The sequence below is a fragment of the Aedes aegypti genome, chromosome 2 (assembly GCF_002204515.2).
Source record: "Aedes aegypti strain LVP_AGWG chromosome 2, AaegL5.0 Primary Assembly, whole genome shotgun sequence".
NCBI classification, from domain to species: domain Eukaryota; kingdom Metazoa; phylum Arthropoda; class Insecta; order Diptera; family Culicidae; genus Aedes; species Aedes aegypti.
Window position 1 is genome coordinate 381,200,958 of NC_035108.1, and position 19,183 is coordinate 381,220,140.

Here is a 19,183-nt window from a genome sequence, read left to right on the forward strand (position 1 = left end):
GGCTACCGCTTCTGCTTCATAAGCAGAAGGTCATGGGTTCAATCCCAGGCCCGTCCCTTTCCTCGTACTTTGTAGTTGAATATCTCTCACTTGCTTCTATCTTCCATTTCAAATCTATCACACTCAACACTATTCGTTCATAGCAAACGCTAGAACCCGAGACGGACAAGAAACCGTTTCCCTAACGCTTCAATTCTTCCACGCGCATGCCTTTACTTACGCTCGATACATAGGCAGTCTGCTAACCAGAAAAGCAAACCTCTCTGCCATACCTTTCCCCCAATCCATAGACTCCCGCATGTACTGGCTTAGATGCAGTGGTATATACGGTCTACGTGGGAGCCAGTATAATGCATCATCAATTCCTCCCCCTTCCCCAAATTGGTCTGCATTCGGACGTGGCAGGCACCATTGTCGCTAAAAATAGATCACCAGCATTTATACACTGAGGATGCCTGTTAGTCCCAAGCAGTCATTCGGTTGGTTCCTTGTGTAAGTGTAGCTGATCTGGCGATACTGGAGTGCATCCACGGGCGGCCAATCAAGCTCAAGCTCAAGCTCAAAACCTCAGAAGCCTATACCGGCATTGAAAGAGGAAAACAAATTATTACTAACTAATTGCGAAAAGCTCTAAAACTTGCTATGCAGTTTGAAAGTGCGCACAATTTTAATTTAGGACTTACTAGTCCAATTGAAAATGAAGTTACTCAGGAGTTTGAAAATATTCTCAATCAAGAGAACGTTTTCGAAAATGCCTGGGAGACTGATTTGGAAGAAGTGAGAACTATTATTAAAAAAATCAAAAATATGAAAGCTCCTGGCGATGATGGAATTTTCTACATCCTCATCAAGAAACTTCCAGAAAAAAGCTTATCATTTTTAGTTGATATATTTAACAAATGTTTTCAATTAGCATATTTTCCTGACAAATGGAAAAATGCTAAGGTTGTTCCAATTTTAAAACCAGACAAAAATCCTGCAGAAGCTTCTAGCTATCGTCCAATCAGTTTGCTTTCCTCCATCAGTAAACTTTTTGAAAAGGTTATTTTGAACAGAATGATGGCCCACATCAACGAAAATTCAATTTTTGCCAATGAACAGTTCGGATTCCGCCATGGACATTCGACCACTCATCAACTTTTACGTGTAACAAATTTGATCCGTTCCAACAAATCTGAAGGCTATTCTACTGGTCTTGCTCTTCTAGACATAGAAAAAGCATTCAACAGTGTGGGGACGGACCTGGTGTAGTGGTTAGAACACTCGCCTTTCACGCCGAGGACCTGGGATCGAATCCCATCCCCGACATAGTCACTTATGACGTAAAAAGTTATAGTGACGACTTCCTTCGGAAGGGAAGTAAAGCCGTTGGTCCCGAGATGAACTAGCCTAGGGCTAAAAATCTCGTTAATAAAGTCAAACCAACCAACCATTCAACAGTGTTTGGCATGAAGGTTTGATTATAAAATTAAAAAACTTTAATTTTCCAACATACATTGTTAGAATAATTCAAAGTTATCTGTCAAATCGTACACTTCAGGTTAATTATCAGAACTCCAGATCTGAAAGACTTCCTGTAAGAGCTGGTGTTCCTCAAGGCAGCATTTTGGGACCAATATTAAACAATATTTTCACATCTGACTTACCTGAGTTACCTCAGGGATGTCAAAAATCTTTGTTTGCGGATGACACAGGCCTCTCCGCCAAAGGTCGAAGCCTGCGTGTCATCTGTAGTCGATTGCAAAAAAGTTCGGATATTTTTTCTACATACTTGCAAAAATGGAAAATTTCTCCTAATGCTTCCATAACTCAACTAATAATATTCCCATATAAACCAAAAGCTCTTTATTTGAAACCTTCAAGTAGACATGTTGTCACGATGAGAGGGATTCCAATAAATTGGTCAGATGAAGTTGAATATCTAGGGCTCATGCTTGATAAGAATTTAACTTTCAAAAATCACATTGAGGGCATTCAAGCCAAATGTAATAAATATGTAAAATGTCTTTATCCCCTTATCAATAGAAAATCAGAACTTTGTCTTAAGAACAAGCTTTTGATATTCAAACAAATTTTCAGGCCAGCCATGTTGTATGCTGTACCAATATGGACTAGCTGTTGTAATACCAGGAAGAAAGCTCTGCAGAGAATTCAAAATAAAATTTTGAAAATGATTCTGAGGCTACCTCCCTGGTATAGTACCAATGAGTTACATAGAATATCCAATGTTGAAACATTGGAACAAATGTCAAATAAAATAATAAATAATTTCAGGCAAAAATCGTTACAATCTTCTATTGCCAAAATTAATGCGTTATATGTTTAGGTTAAGTTAGGTTAAATATATTTAAAGCGTTTTTTTTTCTTATAAGCAGGTGAAATCAACTCACCTGTAAAAAATCTTAACTGCTACGGCAAATGAAATGTTATATGTTGTTAACAAAATGTTAATAAAATCTTAAATTTGTTTTATCAAATTAGGATGATAGTGTTGTCTAATAACACAGAACACCTAGATATAAGAAATGAATGTAATGTTTGGAATGATACTAATAAAGAAATTATATAAAAATAAAAAAAAATGATGCAATGTTGCGCTATGACTGAGGCAGTCCACGTTGGTGTAAAATTTACAAATCAAATTGTCATTGGATTACGTTTTTCTAATGGATCCAATAGATAATAATTTCAATATTTTGAATTGAAATGCTCGTTCTTTGAATGGTAAAGAGGACGAGCTGTTAAATTTTCTTACAGCTAATAACGTGCATAAAGCAGTTAGGTTAAATATATTTAAAGCGTTATTATTAGTTATCATAAGCATGAAACAAACTCACTAGTTGACTGAACAAATATATCTTTTTGCAATTCCGCTGCATATCATCCTACTTTTCATCGACAAGATGAACGGCATTAGGCCTACTTTTCCTTCAGTAAAAACAAGTACTGAAAATTGCAAATTTCCAGCACTTAGCAATCTTTCTGGTGCTGAAAAGTAGCACTTTTCAGTACTGTTTCAAATATCTGAGTCTCTTCAAACGACATCCATATAGTATCTACGTATTTTTCAAAAACTTGCCAATCAACTACTAATTCTATACTGTTGGGTAGTCCGGATCCTTCTTGTTCGGATCGGATTCGTAGCGAACACCGACTTTACACGACTGTTGTCCAGCATTCTTGCAACATGCCCTGCCCAGCGTATCCTTCCAGTTTTAGCCACTTGCAGGATTCGCCGCCACACACCGTTCTCCTGTACGCCGCCGAAGAGCGTCCTTAGTACTCGGCGTTCAAAAACCTCAAGAGCTTGTAAGTCCTCCTCGAGCATAGTCCATATCTCATGCTCGTAGAGGACTACCAGTCTAATGAGCGTTTTGAACATCGTTCATTTGGTGCGGAAGTGAATCTTTCTCGACCGCAGTTTTCTTCTGGATCCTATAGTAGGCACGACTTCCACTGATGATGCGCCTTCGCATTTCCTGACTAACATTGTTGTCCTCCGTCAGCAAGGATCCGAGGTATACGAATTTGCCAACCACCTCGAAAGAATCCTCGTCTATCGTGACATTGCTTCCTAGGCGGGCCCTGTTTGCACAGTTCTGCCTACCAGCATGTACTTTGTCTTAGACGTATTCACCACCAGTCCGACTCTTGTTGCTTTGCTTTTCAGGTAAATGAACAATTTGCCACCATTTTAAATTTTCTACCAATAATATTCCGCGAAGCAGCGAAGCAAACAAATTGTCTAGATCTCGTGAAAATCGTGCCTCAACTGTTAAGTCTGGCTCTCCGCATGACACCTTATAGTGCGATATTCAACCACAGGCACGAAAATCCCTCACTTTGCCGTAGTCCCCGGCGATTTCATACGAGCTGGAATGTTCGCCTGAAACCTTCACACAATTTTGCACACCTTCCATCGTTGCTCTTATCAGTTATGTAAGCTTCCCGAAGAATCTGTTATCGTCCATGATGTTCCATAGCTCTCGATACTAACGTACGCCGCTTTGAAATCCGATAAAAAGGTGATGCGTTGGGACCTGGTATTCATGATATTTTTGGAGGATTTGCCATACAGTAAAGATGTGTTGTATTGTCGATCGACCGTCACTACAGGTGACAGATGACGAGAAATGATCTGGGATAATACTTTGTAGGCCATATTTAGAATGGTGATCGCTCGGAAGTTCTCACAATCTAACTTATCGGCTCCGATACCATCCTTACCAGCAGCTTTATTGTTTTTGAGCTGGTGAATGGCATCCTTAACCCTCCTTAAAATGGGGGGTGTTGGTTTCCATCGCTCGCAGTACTGACGAAGGCATTTCCTCCGTCCTTTCGATCACCTCACGCTCGTCCGTGTGGCATTCATGGCCATGCGGTTAGCTGCGTCAGTCATATAGGCGTATTGTGCCACGAGGTGTGGGTTCGATTCCCGCTCCGGTCGGTGGAAACTTTTCGTCAAACGAAAAAGTCATTGCTGTTCTACTGGGTGATTCGTTTCGTCCGTTGCCTAATGATTGTGAATGTTCAGTCTGTGCAGCCTTTGGCTGAAGACGATGTAAATTGTCTTTGAAATGCTCCCATCCTTATCCCTGCACATCTCGGCTCGCGGCACGAAGCCGTTGCGGGATGCGTTGAGCTTCTGATAGAACTTACGTGTTTCTTGAGACCGGCACAGCTGTTCCATCTCCTCAAATTCCGTCCCCTCCAAACGGCGTTTTTTCTCCCGAAAGAGGAGGGTCTGTTGTTGTCGTTTCCGTCTATAACGTTCCACGTACTTACGGGTCCTTTTCTGCAGCATGACTGCCCGCGCTGCATTCTTCTCCTCCAGAATTGGCTACATTCTTGGACGAACCAATCGTTCCATCGACTTCGTCCCACGTACCCGACGTTGCTCTTAGCTGCATTGTTGATGGCTGCTGTTCTCTACTGTTCTCCAGCAGTCCTCAAGAGGGGCTTCATCCTGCTCACCCTCTACCGGTAATGCAGCCTCGAGGTGCTGCGCGTAAGCAGTTGCGATATCCGGTTGTTTTAGCCGCTCTAGGTCATACCGGAGCGGCCGTCGGTACCGTACGTTGTTAACGATGGATTATCGCCCATAAAGGCTCCCCAAAATCAAAGCGATTTTTACGCCGACAGCGATAAACAAGCGCTGCGATTTCGCTGATGTTTCGCTGCATGCGCAGTTTTGTTTGCTTGTGTTAGTGTACGTGTAGTACCAGTTTTGCAATAGTATCAGTGTGGGCGTAAGAATATAACCTAAAACGAAGCAATGGTGCGAAAACATTTAACATATCCAAGTATTTAGGCTTTATATTGACAAATGATCCACTTACCCCACTGATACACTTCCCCCACTGTACCTTATACAAAGAGTGAGCATGTTTTTGAAATGAAATATGTCTCTAATGTGGATCTAAATTTAACTTTGACACATAATGCAGAAGATGAAGAATAATGTAAACTATGTCCAAAATACCCAACTCAAATAATGGGGGTCGGGTCGTCTATATTATTGCTTCGTTCATTGCAAAATGATTAAATATTTGGGAATGCCGGAATGAAATTTTATCAGAAACCCCCAGCAATTCATTCCTAGGAACGATAAACAAGCCCACACTATGAATTAGGGGTCACTTGTTTCGGTGGACTACTACCACCGAAACAGGCGGTTTATAGTTTAATTCAAAACAATTGTTACAACTGAAATCTATACTGCTTGGAAAACAAGTTAACACTGATAGCTCTTCATCGATTCCACTTACCAAACTGAACATAGTTCAAATGCACAAAAATATGAACAGTCTCACTCCCTTGTTCAATCTATCCCCGTGTAATCACATCGATCGGTTACCATATTGATTAATTAAACAATTAATTATCACAGCTATACGCGGTAGCATTATCACATCTCGATACGCTCAAGAGGCATATGCCGATGCACAATCATCGAATCGAACTGGCCGCGCCTGTGATTGTGTTTGGTGAGGTCTTGCTCCCCCATGATTTCCAAACTACACATTCGTATAATTTATAACGAGCATCATAAATTATTCGCCGATAATTGGTTTGCATCATTCAATTATGATATCAACGAATTCGGCTGAGATCCCAGTAGGGCTGGGTGGTGGATTATGGCGCTTCTAAGGCTCAGAGTGATTAAAAACATTTTTGTTTATAAAAAAATTAAGCATTCTAACCAGTATGTTAAAAAGAAAAGATTTCGGCTCTGTTATGCCCTACGGCGCCTGAGCCTGCCAAATAAACGAGATAAGTAAAACCAGTATGTTTGCTAAAAAAAGGATTATGGTTCATGATTAAAAATTTCAGTCCCATATTTCGACATACAGTCAACTATAGCTCTGTATTAAGTAAAGGGATCATAGAACTATGAAACACAAAATCAGTACAATTGCATTTCAAGAGATCTTTTCTGTAGCAGTGTCAGATCTACGTAAGTAGTTTTTGATTCCTAGTTTGTCTCACAACATAACGGAGCGATGTGAGTCGTGGTTAGATTTCGAAAGTTGAAAATTTTACTTACGTCCTTTTGCGAATTTTTAAAATAATGTTTAAACTTTAAAATTAAGTGAAAAAAACTCGAATTTAGTACTAAACCAATTCCACTAGAGTATGTATCTTTTGACTTGTACATGATACTTTATATCTGCCAAAGAATACAAACTCCAGTGGAATTAAATGGCTAAGTACTTTCTCTTACTTATAGGTATTGCACTCAACAATCGAAAGGGTTATTATCATAATTTGAAATTAAACTTTAAAAAATTAAAACTAGGTTACTTTTCAGAGAGTCTGTTTGAGTACTTTTTCAAGAACTTGTCAATATACCCTAAAATCTATAATCGAATTAACGCATCTCGAAAGTTCGTTTACTATTCTGTATACTGCCCATACTCGCAATACAGTCCCATTAGGAAAATCATCATGTCGAGAAAAACGCCTTTAAACATAATACAAAACGTTTTCATTTCACCGTTGCTGACAACAGTAAATCGTGGTGGCATTACTCAACACATTATCATTGTAGTATTATAAAACCATCAAGAACTAAAATATAGTTCAAGTGGTTGTTTTCAATATCTTAATATAAGATTCAATCCAATGGGACTCGTTATCCGAGTATTTTTCTTGCCAAACACAAATATACCCGCATACCAGTCCCATTACGGGGGACTGGCTTACTATGTTTTTACGCAACTTGACACAATCGTTTTCAAGTTTACAGGTGGCAGTCTCACGCTAAATCCCAAGGAATTTTTCTAACTGCAACTGTTAGTACTAGTGAATTTGGATTGAAAATGTCCTTCAAAGTTATTGTACTATTTGGTGGTAACAGTGACCATGTTGAGGACTCTCCTGGATTTTTTTTAACTGCAGAACATGTTCCGGTCGGCCAATCTAGCAAGTTAATTGAACCCACTACGAGGATGTTGGTTTCAAGCAATGCAACAAAGCAATTTTCGGTCAGCATGAAGACGGCAAAGCTATTGAAGATTCCTTAGATATATGTGGATTGTCATGCTGCATGCCTTGAACCACCTTACTTCTTGGTTTCAGAAGTCGCATGTCGCATGTACTTAGGGTGGCTGTGGAAACTCTGGCTGGCCAAAAAATCAACCCAATTTCATGTCATAACAAGTTAAGCTTACCGGAGAGTCCGGTGATCATTGCCCGGAGTACAATCAGGTCCGTCACACTCGGGCTCAGATTGGGTACCACTTCTAGTACTGCATTTGGTCCCTCGGTAGTGCAAAAGGTACCCAAGTTTGACAGATCGCAGTACACTTTGAACGGCATTCTAGATTACCTTATGAGCCATAAAATTTTGAGCAACTGCAAGGGACATGGGGGTCTTTAATTTGTCTTTGGTACAATAGTAGTGAGAGCAGCAGTATTGACTGAAAGGGAAGCTATTTTGACTATTTTTGGTTTAGAGGCTCACAAGCACACATTTTGTGTTGTGGTTCTAGAACATCACAGCAGAAGTCATTCTGGGAAAACTTAAATATCACGTAAGAATAGATACTTTACAAATGAATAAACATGGTTTGAGTCATTGAAATTTGTATTATTTCTCCTTTTAATAAACAAATACGATGCAAGATTACAAAACTTAGAACAGGGCCAGGTCTGCTTCATTTTCTTTGTAATTCACTAATGGGACTATTATGCGGGTACTTTCAATATGGGACGCACATGATTTGGTATTTTTTTCGCATTTTGTCCATACAAAAATACAATTTTAAGCATGATTTCATAAACTACACTAAAAATGAACACCATTCATGAAGTTAACTGAAAAATGGTATAAATCCATATGGGACTGTTATGCGAGTATGGGCAGTATATTGATCACAAAATAATGCAATATCATCATTGCAGCAGCAGCTCAGTCACTTGTACATTTCCGCAGAAGGGATGTTTGCGCGAATTTTGACAGGAATTCCGGCATGTGATTATGTGACAAATAGGATTGATTCACAGCACTGTTCAAACAATGCGCAGAGGGGAAGGCTAATTGAAAGGGGTCGGAAGGCACGTTGCCGAGAATTTTCAAATGATCAGCGCATTCGATGGGTCTAGAATAAATGAAGCCATTATTATAATTTTCCAGCTGATAAATTAATTAATTAGCAATTTTCATTCGGTTTGTCCACTCGAAACCCGAGGTTGGTTTTCCAACTGTGATTCCGATATAATCGATTTTTTCTTTCAACCAAATGAGGAGTAGTGGATGTTTTCGCTTCCAGATGTGATTCAGAATATTCATTAAAAGCCGTGTGAATAAAGCGAAAAACCCACGTCAACACTTTTCACACATTAAAATGCTACTGTTTGTTCTGGGCTTTCATTGCAGAGGTTCCGAAGCACGTGCCACTCATACATGGGATTCGACAACGGTATCGGTTGGGAGACATCCTCCGGGGAAATTGCTCCTCGGCTCACTCGCGACCAGCTGCCAATCTGACGTGGTTCATCAACGAGCAACCGGTAAGTATTATAAGTTTTAAGAGCTTTTTATTATTGTGGGACATTATTCAGGTGCATGGGTTTTCCTCTGGGCATGGGAATTAAATTATTTGTACTATAAAATCAACGAAGAAAATGAAGCCGCATCGCATTCTCGTGATATGCATGTACAAAACTTCTCTGCTGATGGGACTTTTGAGACTAATTAAAACAATGATGAAGGGTTGGTAAATTGCTGAGCATGGCGTACTATTGGTACTTCACATATCTGCAGGAATAAAATAGACCCCTTTGTGTAGTCCTTAGCCTTAATACATCAACTCCTTTCCCTACCTCCTCGTGGTACTGGCCGGGGTACGAGCAACCTTAGGGAAGTGGGAACTTTGATCGTGTGCTGACAGGGAAGGCAAGGGGGTTTTCTTCTGCAAACTTGGAGCGTCTAGACTCTATGTTAGATGCGGCTCACAAAAGCGTCTGTTCCCCAAGTTAGGGGCAGCTGATTATTGTCCGAGTGCCAGAGAAGGACTCTAAGCTAAACTGTGCACTATGGCCCTCTGAACAATTAGGGGGAATGGTGTTCTGGAAATCTGGGTTGGTGTCAGGCCCTGCAAGCCAACCGTAAAAAATAACAAGAACAGGAACGTCAACAGAATAATACGGACCGAAACAATGGGCATAGACCAATGTGAGGAAAAAGGATTAACGATTGGAGGCTCGGTACGTGGAACTATAAATCTGAAAAAAAAACTATACTATCAAATATTTGAAAGTAAAGTCACTTATAAGATGAAAAGTACATAAAGTTCTATTAGTCAAAGACTTCTTCCTGGCAACACCCGGATTCTTAACGTAATGCAAATCCTTGGCAGCAAAAATATCCAAATTTCCGAAAATAAAAGAAACATTGATCACCAAGGATGGAAAAAAATCAGCTCTAACGACAAACAACACGGTATTTGAACGGTCCAATAGGGCCATCGCTCTTGCAGCAACATGATTTCAACACCTCACCACGCGCGCTAATCATAGATATATCGAGCATCCGATAAACTGTTTGTCGTAGGACAAAGGGTTTGTCGGATATTGTAACAAGTTGCGATTAATGCGAAACAATTTAAAATTCACGGATAAACTTTCTCACATTCCATGCACGATTGACTTTAGGATCAAAAATGGTATGCTAGAAGCCATATCGCAGAGTGAAAGCGTGAAAATCTTCCAAAATGTATGAATTCGGTTTGCGAACAATTGATCGTTAGCACACATGCCGAGCGATTCATTTTTCGCGGAGTGAAGTTTGTTATGATGGCTTGACGACTAAGGGTTTATCATTGTTGCTATGATCGCATGATAAAGAACAACCACGATGCATCATTTGTTTTATCATGATCACTAGATTTCCATCCTTGTTGATCACAGATTTTCATGACGGATTTGCACACCAATTCCTGCATGAATTGCTCTAATAATTTTTACAAGAAGTCCACAAGAGATAGCTCCAGATATTTCGTCAATTATTATAGATTATTATACAAGGGATTAATTCACAGGAAGCAATAAAATGTACATGGAAAGATCCTAAATATTACAAAGAAAATCCTTAGAGAACGTCGACATATAAGTTTTTACAGGTATTCTGGGATTAAGTACTTAGGGAATGTTTGATTCCATGAAGAAAACTGAAAAACACATGGAGGCAAAAGTAAAACTACTATAACTTTGAAAGATTGTATTATTATCTGCCAAAGCTCATTTCTTTCCACTGAGTCGTACGCCGCCTTGAAATCAATAAACAGATGGTGAGTCTGCAAATTATACTCCCGGAATTTGTCTAGGATCATTCGCAAGCTGGTCCGTTGTCAAACGGCCCTCACAAAAACCAGCTTTGTATTCGCCGACGAAGGACTCCTCGAGCGGTCTCAGTCTGTTAAACACGATGCGCGACAGAATTTTGTACGCCGAATTCAGAAGGGTAATTCCTCTGTAATTGGTACACTCCAGTCTGTGCCCTTTCTTGTAGATTGGGCGTATGAGGCCATCCAACCAGCCGGTGGGCAATTCTTCGTCCTCCCATACCTTCAGAAGTACACCGGGGATCGACTGGTAAAGCTGCTCACTTCCGTGCTTGAGAAGCTCGACCTGGATCTCGTCCTTTAGAGGAGCCTTACAGTTCTTCAGCTTGCTGATAGCCTTTTTAACCTCTTCTATGGTCGGTGGGTCCACAGCTTGATCGTCATTGTAGGGACTAGTGCCTACGATTTTGATACCGATTCGAGACGTTCTTTCGGACGATAGCTAGACTATCGGGTTTGGTGGTCTGTACTGAACTAAAAGCTATATTTACATCATCGTGTGATAATTCTGTGGGATGTGTGTATGTATGGTTATTACGCAATAATTCAAGGAATATAGGGTAGTGGAATATAATTCGTGTGTACAATGGGTTGCTGTGTCGGATACGCCACACTACTCCCCCCTTAGTTTTACCAATATCGACGAGGGATCTTCACGCGGCGTCCAGAGCGTGTTTGGTAGGTAGTCTGGTCTGCTGTAGTTTCGTGTTCGGCGCATCGATGATCTGCCTGTATGTACGCTGCTTTCAAACGATCGATGGTAATAGCAGTTGGCTTGCCGTTCACGTCCACAATGAAGACTTTTTTCTTCCGACGAACCACACGATATGGTCCATCGTACGGCTGTGAGAGCGGTGGTTTAATCGCTCCTACCTTGACGAAGACGTGGCTGCATGTAGTTAGTTGTTTCTGCACGAAAACAGATTTCCTTGAATGGTTGCTGGTAGGTGTGGGGCTTAGCTTCGACATTGTTGATTTCAGGTCGAGATGAGACGAGTAGTGGCGCGAACTCCGGGATGGGATACACCGTGCATTTTCTCCATGATTGTTCGCCTAAATTCGTGTTGCACGAACGGACGAATGGTTTCTATAGAGATGTCGCAGAATATAGGTGTAGATGCTAATGGAGATTTCAATCGCTTCAGTTGGACGGTGGTGTTAGTTGGTGGGTTCTCCAAAAACTGCTTCAGCTCAGGATCAATCTTCTGCAACTCAGCCATTCGGTCGTAGTCGATCGCTTCAATTGTAGTGATGGTGTTGATGCGACTCAGCATGTCGGCGACTTTATTCGCTTCGCCCGATACATGCCGAATGTCGGTGGTATACTCACTGATGTAGCTGAGCCTGCGTTGTTGTGTTGGGGTTGCCTTCTCTGGTCGTTGTTGGAAGGCGGTGATAAGGGGCTTGTGATCTGTATAGATGCAAAACTCACGAGCCTGTAGAGTATCGTGAAAGTGCTTGACTGCTTCGTACATAGCGATCAGCTCTCTATCGTACGTGCTAGCCTTTTGTTGACTCTCGCTTAATTTTCTGGAGAAGAAAGCAAGGGGTTGAGGACCATTGGTTGTGATTTGGTGTAGGACGGCTCCGATACATGTGTTGGAGGCGTCGACATCGAGTGCAAGCTTCGCTTCGGGAGATGGGTGAGCAAGCAGAGTAGCGTTCGCTAAATCCTGCTTACATCGTTCGAAGGCATCGTTGGTGGTTTCGTTCCATTCGAGTGCTGTGGTATCGTTGCGGATATTTCCACCAATCATTCGCTGGTTTTCTGCAGCTCGTGGGATGAAACGTCGGTAGAAATTAATCGTTCCGAGAAACCTCTTCAGCTGCTTGGCGTTTGTTGGCCTCGGGACATCCAGGATGGCTTGAACTTTGCTGCGCTTCGGCTTGATTCCGTCGGAAGTGACTTCGTGGCCGAGAAAATCAACGGATTCCTGACCAATCTGGCATTTGGCGGCGTTGATTACGAGACCATTTTGTCTCAATCGTTCGAACACGATGCGGAGGTGTTCTTCGTGCTGCTCTACATTGTCTGACGCTATGCAGAGATCATCGATGTACGGATAAACAAAATCAAGGTCACCTAATATGGCATGTAGGTGCCTTTGGAGAGTTTGTCCCGCATTTCGCAGCCCGAAGGTCATAAATTTGAACTCGAAGAGTCCGAAAGGGGTTGTTATGGCCGTCTTTGGGACGTCTTCTGGGGCTACTGGAATCTGATGATATGCGCGCTGCAAATCAATACAAGTGAAAATTTTCTTACCATGCATGATGCTGGAGAAGTCTTGGATGTATGGCACGGGATACCGGTCTGGCACGGTGATGGCGTTCAGATTCCGGTAGTCACCACAGGGTCGCCACTTGTCATTCGACTTTTTGACAAGGTGAAGTGGGCTGGCCCAGCTACTTTTCGACGGTTGACATATGCCTTGATCCATTAGGAACTGGAACTCAGCTTTTGCTTCTTTTAGTTTGTCCACAGGTAACCGGCGTGGTCGGCAGAACACAGGAGGGCCGGTAGTGATGATCTGGTGGACGGTACTCGCCTTGGTCGATCTGTGCTTCATGTTGAGGACGGTGATGTCTTGATAGTCGGCGAGGATTTCAGCGAAAGGAGAATTGGCATCGAATGTGGTAATGACTGGTTCGGTCACTGCGTGAATGTTCTCGATTTCCAGCCGGGTGGTACTGTCGATCAACTTGTTTCTCCGCAGATCCACGAGAAGATCGTAATGCTTGAGGAAGTCAGCGCCGATGATGGGAGATTTCACATCTGCAATGACGAATATCCACACAAATGGTCTTCGCAGCCCAAGGTCGACGGTGATCCGCTTGGTACCGTATGTCTGGATTCGGGTACCGTTTGCGGCGAAGAGTTGCTGCGATGCTGTAGGCTTGAGGCGCTCTTTTGGAGAATGCGGAACGACTGAAATGTCCGCTCCGGTGTCGATGAGGAATCGATTTGATGACTTGAGATCGTGTATGTGGATTCGTTGGACGTCTAAGGTTTGGTTCAGGATTCTGGGGTTCTGGTCGGTTGATGGTTCGCTGCTTGATGTGGTGTGGTTGTTGACGCTGATTGTTTGATTTAATTCTCCCTCGGTCGAGTGTACACCTCGACATTCCCATCGAAAAAAATGCACTTGATGTTTGGGTTTTCGCTTCTGTTCTTCTCACATTTTCGAGCTTGGGCACCATGTCGGTAATGGAACCAACAGATCCAACGACGAGGTATTTTGCTTCTCGCTGGAGTTCCATCTCGCCGGCCAGATGAGCGTTGACGTGCACGGCTACTGTGTCGTTCACGCCCACGGAAATTACCTGATAGGGCTTCATCCAGGCGTCTGGATAGGGCTTCGATACGTTGCTCGAGGGATGATGTCGATGAGGTTTCGGGTTTCTGAACGGCTGCGATTTGCTCACGGGGTGCTTCCAAAATGTTGTCCGCTACTTTCGCTTGGTCATCCAACGAAGCAGTTGGCATAGCAGCAATAATGGAACGAGTGGTGTTTGGAAGGGCTCGCAGCCAGAGGTTAGATAGCACATTGTCGGTGCAACCTACTCCGCCCAAGCGACGCATCTCGGACAGGAGGACACTTGGCTTTTGATCTCCTAGGGACATACCAGAGAGTAGGCTGGTCAATCGCTGTGTTTCTGACGGTTGGAAATGCGCCAGTACCGCTGCTTTGAGGCGGTCGTACTTGTCGTTGACATTCGTCGCATTACAGTTGGCGATCACTGTGTGCACAAATTTCGCGCGCGAACAGAGGGCAACAATTACCGCATTGAATTTTAACTTGTCGTTCCGTATCGAATTGACACTGAATGCAGCTTCGAGACACATGAACCATGTTTCAATGTCGTCCGGATCGAAGTCCGGGAAACTAATTTTGGCGATAACCGTTGGTTCCTTGGAATCAACATCTTCCAGCTTCATATTGTTCGCAGTTCCAGAAACGCTTCCAGAAGCTTCTTCGATCGCCATTGTGAATTTTTACGGCAATGAAATTGGCACTTTTGTTCGGAGATTTCGCAATATTGAAACGGCGTTTTGACGATCGTGGGTCGATAACTATCGAACAATTCGTGATTCTGATACTTCCGCGACGTCGGGGTCACCAGTTGTAGGGACTAGTGCCTACGGTTTTGATACCGATTCGAGACGTTCTTTCGGACGATAGCTAGACTATCGGGTTTGGTGGTCTGTACTGAACTAAAAGCTATATTTACATCATCGTGTGATAATTCTGTGGGATGTGTGTATGTATGGTTATTACGCAATAATTCAAGGAATATAGGGTAGTGGTATATAATTCGTGTGTACAATGGGTTGCTGTGTCGGATACGCCACATCATCATCTATGTTCATCCTGTTCCTCGCTACATATCCACTTTCACCGTTCAACAATTGCTGAAAGTGCTCCTTCCACCTGGCAGCCACCGCCGTTATACCGGTCAGCAAATTCCCTGCTCGATCATTGCATATGACGGCACTGGCACGGCATTGTGCCGCGCACCATTGACCGTTGCATAGAATCTCCGCATGTCATTCCGGTTCATGCTTTCTTGAGCTTCAGCTACCACACTTTCTTCGTGGTGCCTTTTCTTTCTGCGGTGGATTCGCTTTTCTTCGGCTCTCGCTGCCTTGTACCTGTTCTGTCGGGTACCGGCCACAAGCATACGGCTTCTGGCGACATTCTTCATGTCATGTCACACTCTGGCACTCTTCATCGAACCAGTCGTTTCGTCTTCGTCGTTGACCAGTGCCAATCACTTCCCGCGCCGTTGTTGTCACAGCTTCGTGGATAGGGTCCCACAGGCTGTCGACGTCTCCAGCAACGTTGATTCTTCCCAACTGCTCGTCTAGTTGCTGACGGTACTGTGCAGCTACACTATCAGTCAACAAGCGTTGTATATTGAAGCGTAGCGTTCTGTTTGTTGTGGAACTCGTGACGCTGGATAACCGCGCCTGAATTTTAGCTACAACAAAATAATGATCCGAGTTGATATTAGGAAGGTCCTGACATCCGTGACATCTGAGAAATGTCGCCCATCAACCAGCACGTGGTCTATTTGGGAGCAGGCATCGCCACTCGGGTGTCGTGTCGCTAGGTGTGTTTGCAGATATTCTTTCGTGCGAAGTAGGTACTGCTGATTGCCATCCCTCTAGCAGCAGCGAAGGTTACTAGCCGCAGGCCATTATCATTGGTAACGGAATGAAGGCTTTCCGTTCCAATGACGGATCGGAAGAAATCTTCTTTCCCGATCTGCGCATTTGCGTCACCGATGACTATCTTGACGCCTTGTTTTGGGCACTCTCCGTAGGCCTTATTCAGGCTCTCATAGAACTCATTCTTCAAGTCATCGGGCTTATCGTTCGTTGGCGCATATATGCTGATAAGATTGTAGTTGAAGAACTTGCCCTTCATTATCAACACACAAATTCGGTCGCTTACCGGTTTCCACTGAATAATTCGCTTCATCTGCTTCCCAATCACTATGAAGCCCACTCCACGTTCTGCTCTGTCGCCACCGCTGTAGTAGATGTAGTACTTGTGTTGGCGATGGGGTCCATCGCTCGGAACTCGGGTTCACCGGTTCTCGGCTAGCGTATTTCCTGGATAGCTGTAACGTTCACGCCATGTCGCAGTTCACACGCCAGGAGCCCAACATGCGCGGGTTCATGCCTCCTCGGTGCTGACACGATATAGCATTGTCCGTTTGTTCTTTACATGATGACCACGGTCATAGCCATCACAACAATCCTCCTTTATCAAGGCTTTGGACCTGTAGCTCTGGTTCAAGTTCAAGTTTCAAGTTCTTTCGACATGGTACTATGGTGTGCCGTCATGCGCTAGCGGTGTTAAAAAGAAATTCCTTAGATATTTAATGAAAATATTACGAGAGTAGCTGAAGAATGCTTGGTGGGCTTCAATGAGGTCATCAGAGGAACTGTGCAACTAATATTCATGAAATCATTCAGAAAATATTTGGGACTGTGGAACTCTTAAATATCTTCGGAGAAGCAATGAGTAATTTTCGGGTGAATTGGATTGGAGAATTGCATGGGAAATCACGAACTGCACTTATAAAAAAAATCCTGTCTGATTCGATTCCGGGAGGAATCAACAATATAGTTCATGAACGTAAGATTTTTGTATGAGAAAAATCACCTGATGAAAACATGGAAGGATTTATGGAAAAACTTACAGGCTTTTAGGAAAGATTTCCTCTACGCACCAGACAAGGAAATCTATAAAAAAGTTGTCTATTATTTTTTAGAAAAACGGTTTTTTTTAATGCCAATGATTTGCATAACGTGAAGAATCTATGTGTTTCTCAGGAAGAAGCCTGAGTGTTAATAGAACTGTATGTACTTTTTTATATTATAAGTGCCTTTACCTTTAAATATTTGATGGTACGATAAATTTTCATTCAATTTTTGAACACACTGATCCCGTGCCCAGCTGAGATATTCTGTTTGGTTGCGTTTTGGATCGGAGAGGTACTCATTAAGATAAATCCGGGGAAGTTGTTCGCTTGTCTGCATCGGTTTATAAACAGAATCTGGGAGATAGGACTGCTACCGGAGGAGTGGAAGCATGGCGTTATATGTATTATCTACAGCAAGGGCGACAAGGTAGAAAGTGAGAATTGTTGAACGATCACTATTCTCAATGTCGCATGTCACAATGTCACAAAGTGCTATCCCAGACTATCTTTCGTCATTTATCATCAGTAGCAAATGAGTTTGTGGGAAGTTGTCAAGCTGGGTTCTTCAACGGCCGCTCGACGACGGACCAAATCTTAACTGTACGATAAATTCTCCAGACATGCCGTAAGTACCAGGTCCCAACGCATCGATTTTTAAGCGGCTGGTGATTCGGGATAATGGAGTTCGAGGTGATGGCATCGATCGAATCGATCTGGAGAGCGTGGGCCAAAACCTAAGTTGGAGGGACACAGTCATGGACCGAGTAAATTGGTGTAACATCGTTAACGTGGTTTTCTCAAACTAATTGATGTAACATAATGTAAATTAAAAATAAATAAGGTCTGTTGCTCCACTGATTAGGAATCATTTACCTCCTGTTTATAGAAAGATAAGCACGTGAACTCGAGAAGAACTTGTAACGCTTGCTTAACATACAACATACAGCAGCTTTAGCGCTACTCTCGGGTTAGAGAGACTGCTGACGCTTTTCAAAGGTCTGGCTAAGAGACTCTTAACACTGTCGAGTATTTCAAGTGGCTGAAACACGCAGTTTATTCCGACCAACCCTAATGGAAGCTCTAACGAATTAGAAAATGGAGAAAGAATCACCGAATAAAATTTAAAAATCTAATTTAGAAAAGCCTTAACAAATTAAGCGAGGAGAGCGATATATTAAGGTACAGTTGTTGCGCTTCACAATTTTAAAATAAGCGCTTTAAATGTAGTCTTACTTTGAGCGCAAAAGGGTGAAAAACTTACAGTACAAATTCTATTCTGACGTTGGGGCCCGATCGTCGTGTTGCTCCAATCGATGTCGCATGGCCTGCAAGCTGCAGCACGTGAGATCTGATAGTTGGCTGACGAGGTGTGGTGATCGGTTGGAGTACGACAAGTTGGTGTATCACGGTCGCTCTCTAGAGTGCCCGATCGTATGGCTGACTTCTCAGTGCGGAGCTGATTGAGAGCGAGCGACGGCCTTCACTGCTTCTCTGCAGTCTCGGCTAATTGGGATCCACTGAGTGCTCCACCCTGGCTACGGGTGTCGATGGTAAGTACTTGCACTGTGTGATCACTAGGTGGTTGAGGAACTCGAATCCACCATCGATGAACGGAAGGCGATGGGCTCGAGCGTCGTTTGTTGGCGGAACGGTAAGCTATCCCACAACGAAATTAGAATATGCTGTGGTGTTTTGGATCAAAAACTGCCTTACCTATGTTTTTTATGCTTCTAGCTTAACAGGGGAAATTCCTGCAATCTATATAATTTGCTTAAATTGGATTTTTTACTAGATCTTCAAATCTCACCTCAACTATTAGGATCACCACGCACAAAACACAGCGAAACAAAAATGACATTTTTGCGTGTCTCAAGAATCATGAATTTGTTATGGATTTAGTTGATAAGTTTTGTTTTACACGTGAAGTACGAATTCTGTGACAAATTAAGCAAATAAATTGCCATACAAGCTGGCAAACTTGCATGCAAGTTGGCTTAAACAGTCAAATTTTGCATTTTCAACAGTCAATATCTCAAAAACTAGACGTGCTAAGATATTTCTGAAAGCGGAAATGGATTCAGCAACCCTTAATTGAGTAACTAGCGGTATTTTGGTGCCTGAGA

General features: G+C 42.7%; 1 protein-coding gene across 1 annotated transcript in view; it reads left to right on the plus strand.

The window, feature by feature from the left end:
- LOC5566816 overlaps window positions 1-19,183 on the plus strand; it is a 491,365-nt gene that overhangs the window by 440,824 nt on the left and 31,358 nt on the right. Inside the window, exon 6 of the mRNA XM_021846853.1 lies at window positions 8,882-9,015. Within this exon, the coding sequence (XP_021702545.1) occupies window positions 8,882-9,015 (134 nt within the window). The remainder of the gene's footprint in view (window positions 1-8,881; window positions 9,016-19,183) is intronic.